The sequence below is a fragment of the Poecilia formosa genome, unplaced genomic scaffold (genome assembly GCF_000485575.1).
Source record: "Poecilia formosa unplaced genomic scaffold, Poecilia_formosa-5.1.2 Scaffold308, whole genome shotgun sequence".
In the NCBI taxonomy this organism is placed as follows: Eukaryota; Metazoa; Chordata; class Actinopteri; order Cyprinodontiformes; family Poeciliidae; genus Poecilia; species Poecilia formosa.
In genome coordinates this window covers 234,215-238,547 of record NW_006800247.1, presented here as the reverse complement: position 1 = coordinate 238,547, position 4,333 = coordinate 234,215, and the positions used below count along the sequence as shown (strand labels likewise).

Genomic DNA, 4,333 nt, shown 5'->3' with positions numbered 1-4,333 from the left:
GCCAGTGGAACTAGAACTGGGTTGCTAGGTAACGGCGCCAGTGGAACTAGAACTGGGTTGCTAGGTAACGGGCTGGGTTTGGCAGGTGTTGCTAGGTAACAGCGCCAGTGGAACTAGAACTTTTTCATCAATATTAAGGAGTTATGTACTTAAAACAAGCTGCTATATCTAACTGAAAAGTCACTTGTAAGTTAGTTTTGTCTTATTTAAATTGCACTAAGATATTTGGAGTAGAAACTAAACCAAACATAGTTGGTAAGATTTTGTGTTTTTGCAGTGTGATGATCTTACTAACATTACCAATGAAGCAAAAATAATTTAAAGGTTATTTCCACCTGATAGTGTCACCTATAACAAACATTTTCTATTAATATTAAGGAATTATTAACTTAAAACAAGCTCATATATTTTGGTGAAAAGCTGCTTGTAGGTTAGTTTTCTCTTATTTCTAGGTGATATTGAAATAAGATATTTGCAGTAGAAACTAAACTAAAAATACTTGGTAAGATTTTGTGTTTTTGCATATTTTCTCACATCTCAGACTGCAGTAATGTTTGATAAAGTAAGAAAGCAGAGAAAGCAGGGCATCATGTTTGCCGCTGCCATCCTCCAGACACGCCACAGACTGACTCCTCCCCCTCCGCCTCACATTCAAACATCCCTGGCTCTCACAGACTCCAGCTCACACAGACTCTTGAGTATCATCAGCAGTAGCAGCAGCAGCAGGCGGGCCACACCGGGTCGGGTCGCTGCACGCTGAGAGGCAAAGCTGTCTTGGCTGAAGAGGGACGGCTCACAGTCCAGGAGGAAGAGCGGGAAGCAGAAAGCTCCCGCCGCTCTGCAGGTGTCAGCCCAAGCCAAGGCTTCATGTGGGACGCATTTAACTGACGAGCAGAAATCACCAGAAGAAGGTGAGACACTTTCTACACTGCAAAAACACACAACCTTACCAAGTATTTTTAGCCTGGCTTAAAGTGAAAATGTCTTAGAACAGGTGAAATAAGACAAAACCAACTTACAAGTAACTTTTTAGCAAGAAATAAGAGCTTGTTTTCACTAAATTATTCCTTAATATTGGTTTAAAAAAGTACTAGCTCACTCTTTAAAACTAACATTTTTCCAACATTATAGATGAACAAATCTGCCACAATTTAAATAGATACTCATACTTTTTAAAAAAAAATATTCAAAAATTATTCAGTTAAATAAGCTCCTATATGTTGCTTAAGAGTTACTTGTAAGTAAATTTTTTCTTATTTCAAGTACTAAGAAACTAGACCAGAAATACTTGGTCATATTTTGTGTTTTTGCAGTGCAAGACGCATTTTAATCAGTTTTAACATTTTTCTTTTTATTCCATAATCCCTCCCACAGAAATGAGCTTTGGTGCAGCGTGCATTTTCCTGAGAGGAGGCAAAAACATCGTAAGTATGGAGGAATATTTCTTTCTGGTGGCAGTTATTGTTTGCAAACATCAGCTGCAGTCTGGATGGATTAAACAGAGACAGAAAATCTGCATCTGCTTTCTGCAACCGCATGCCAGTGACGACTCAGGCCATAATCTATGTGTAAATCCACAACATCAGAACATCCATCAATTTTAATCTGGTTCCTGCACTGATTTATTTTTAATTCTGAGCAGCAAATTTTCAGGGTTTCCTAAATCAATTTGCATATTTAGTTTTTGCTATCTGAAGTTTCTTTATATTGAATCCAGTTTTAGATTTTGTTTCTGTTTTTGTGCAGTCAAGAGAGCTGGCTGAGGATGAAATTGATGGTAAGTTCATCACTTTATGATCCTCATGTTTTCTTTTGTTTGCTTTTTTGTAGAAATGCAGCAATCTGAATTTTACAGTCAATTTCCAGAGTTGAATAGTAACTAGATACATTTACTCAGTTTTTTACTCAGTAACTTGGACTTTTACAAGTACTTTTGCAATGTTGTACTTTTTACTATTACCTGAGTAACTTTTACTACCTTATAACTTTTACTATTAAGTATCACCACTCTTATTCAAATAACACTTTTGGATTCTCTACCAACTGTGAGTAACTTTACTAAATAAAAAACTAATTTGTTTTAATCAAAAGTTCACCAGACACACACCTGCAGTTTTTGCTTAAGTGTTTTAAGTTTTAGATTGAAAAATTTAGATTTTGCCTCATTTTGTAATTATTTATGTAAATTATTTTCATTTTCGTTATTAAAACACCAAAAGTTTCCTCATAAACTTACATCGATATCATTTTTAAAATCTTAAGTTGCCTTTTTACCAAATTCATTTTTACTTTTACTTGAGTAAAAATATGTTGAAGTAGTGCTACTTTTACTTGAATGTAATTATTGGCTGCTCTGTCGACCGCTGCAGATTTGTAGTTTTTATAAAACTCAATAACTCTTAGGAACTATGATATTGGAAGATCTGAGCTCTGCTTTCAAAATATTATTTAACGAAACAGAAACTAAATTACTTGAGAGTTGACATTTTAAAATGTCTTTATAAATCACAGAACTTCACTCTTTCCAAATTTTCAGAAAGCTGACAACATTTTTTAATTCAGCAAACTCCAACACATTCAAAGGTTAAAAACACTCTTGTACTTTTCTCAGCCTTCCTGTTATCTGCTGAAAGTTTTTCTTTCATCTGCTTTCTCACAACTTGACATTCCTATTTCTAGGAATGTCAAAGAAAACATATAAACTGTTAAATATTATAATAATATCAAATGATAAAAAAAGCTCGTCCTAGACTATTAGAACTTTACTTTTACTTTCATTCCAATCTCTGTTTCCAACACCAGACTTCTAATCTCAAATTAAAGTGTTTTATTAAGCAGAATTCACATTTTGCTCATTTTTATGTTTTCATTTGGGTCTCAGCTGTTTTTTGGCAATAAGTTTCTGTTTTTGGTGTCTGGAAAATGAACCGTTTTAAAAACCTCCTGCCTGTGAAGTCACATTCCATGAGCCGTTACCTAGCAACACTAGCCAAGCCCAACTCTGTTACCTAGCAACCCCAGCAGAGCTCCAGCACATCAGCTGTACACCATCCAGAAAAAGCTTGCTGCATTCTCGTTGGTTGTGAAGGAGGCTCCACTTCTGCTTTTCAAAGATGTATAGTTGTATAGTTGAGCATCTGTTTGTAGTCATTTTCATGTGTGAGTGTAAACATTTGAGTTTGGGGGCGTGGCCAGCAGCAGCTTATTTTGATTTAAAGTGACAAGACGCCCTAGAACAGCTCAAAACAGACGGAATTGGGCAAACTCAAATCTCCTTACATAAGAATAATTTTGTGCAAAAATGTAATAAAAATGTTTTGCTTAGGCCATCGATCTAAAAGGTCATCTGTAAGATCTCTACAGAGGGATGTCACATCAGAGTGTCTGCAAAATGCAAAATTTCCCCTTCATTCACAGGAACTCCAGTACATGTATAGCGACAAAAACACATTTACTTAAATTATTCAAATATTATTCATGACATGTTTGTAAATTTACAAAACAACAAGCTAAACAAAAAGGTTTAGGGTGTTGAATGTGTTTTAGTTTTGTATTGTTTTCTTTCCTTTTTTGTTTCTTTTAGGGATTTAAATATAAGAAGCGATATGTTTTGGAGTTTTTATATGTTGTATTTACTAAGGGGTAATTTAGTTTAATTTGATGTATAAATATAAATCTTCTGCTTTTTCTTTTCCAGTTAAGTCCAGTTTTTTAAGTATGGAAAAAAAAATTGATGCCTGACTACATAAATAAAAAAAAAATCAATGAAATTACACTATCCCGGCAGAATCTTGTTGCAGTTCTCATATTTACATCATTTGTGTATTAATTTCTGCAGAGCTGCGAGACGCGTTCAACGAGTTCGACAAAGACAAAGATGGGCTGATCAGCTGCAAAGACCTGGGGAACCTGATGAGGACGATGGGCTACATGCCCACCGAGATGGAGCTGATCGAACTCAGCCAGAACATCAACATGAACCGTGAGTCCCACAGGGTTGCCAGATCTGACAGTTTACAGCCCAAACGCAACGCAAGACCCGCCCAACTCCAAACAAACAGCTGAAATCTCAACATCTAATGTGTCGAAGGGGATTAGAGCCACTGAGAAATAAATAATTATGACTTTTATATAAGAATTCTGAGATTAAATTCAGAATTTTCTCTTTTTTTCATTGGCCCTAATCCTTCTCTCTCTACTGCATAAATATAACGTGGATAGTTAAGTCACATTCAGTGGCCTGTTACCTAGCAACCCCAGCTGAGCCCAGCACCGTTTCCTAGCAACCCCAGCTGAGCCCAGCACCGTTTCCTAGCAACCCCAGCTGAGCCCA

At 36.0% G+C, this 4,333-nt stretch overlaps 1 protein-coding gene across 1 annotated transcript in view; it reads left to right on the top strand.

The window, feature by feature from the left end:
• Positions 1–669: 669 nt before the first annotated feature.
• LOC103152339 (calcium-binding protein 5) overlaps positions 670–4,333 on the top strand; it is a 6,055-nt gene continuing 2,391 nt past the window's right edge. Inside the window, 4 exon segments of the mRNA XM_074560030.1 lie at positions 670–911; positions 1,375–1,424; positions 1,747–1,777; positions 3,839–3,986. Of these exon segments, the coding sequence (XP_074416131.1) occupies positions 1,377–1,424; positions 1,747–1,777; positions 3,839–3,986 (227 nt within the window). The 5' untranslated portion in view covers positions 670–911; positions 1,375–1,376.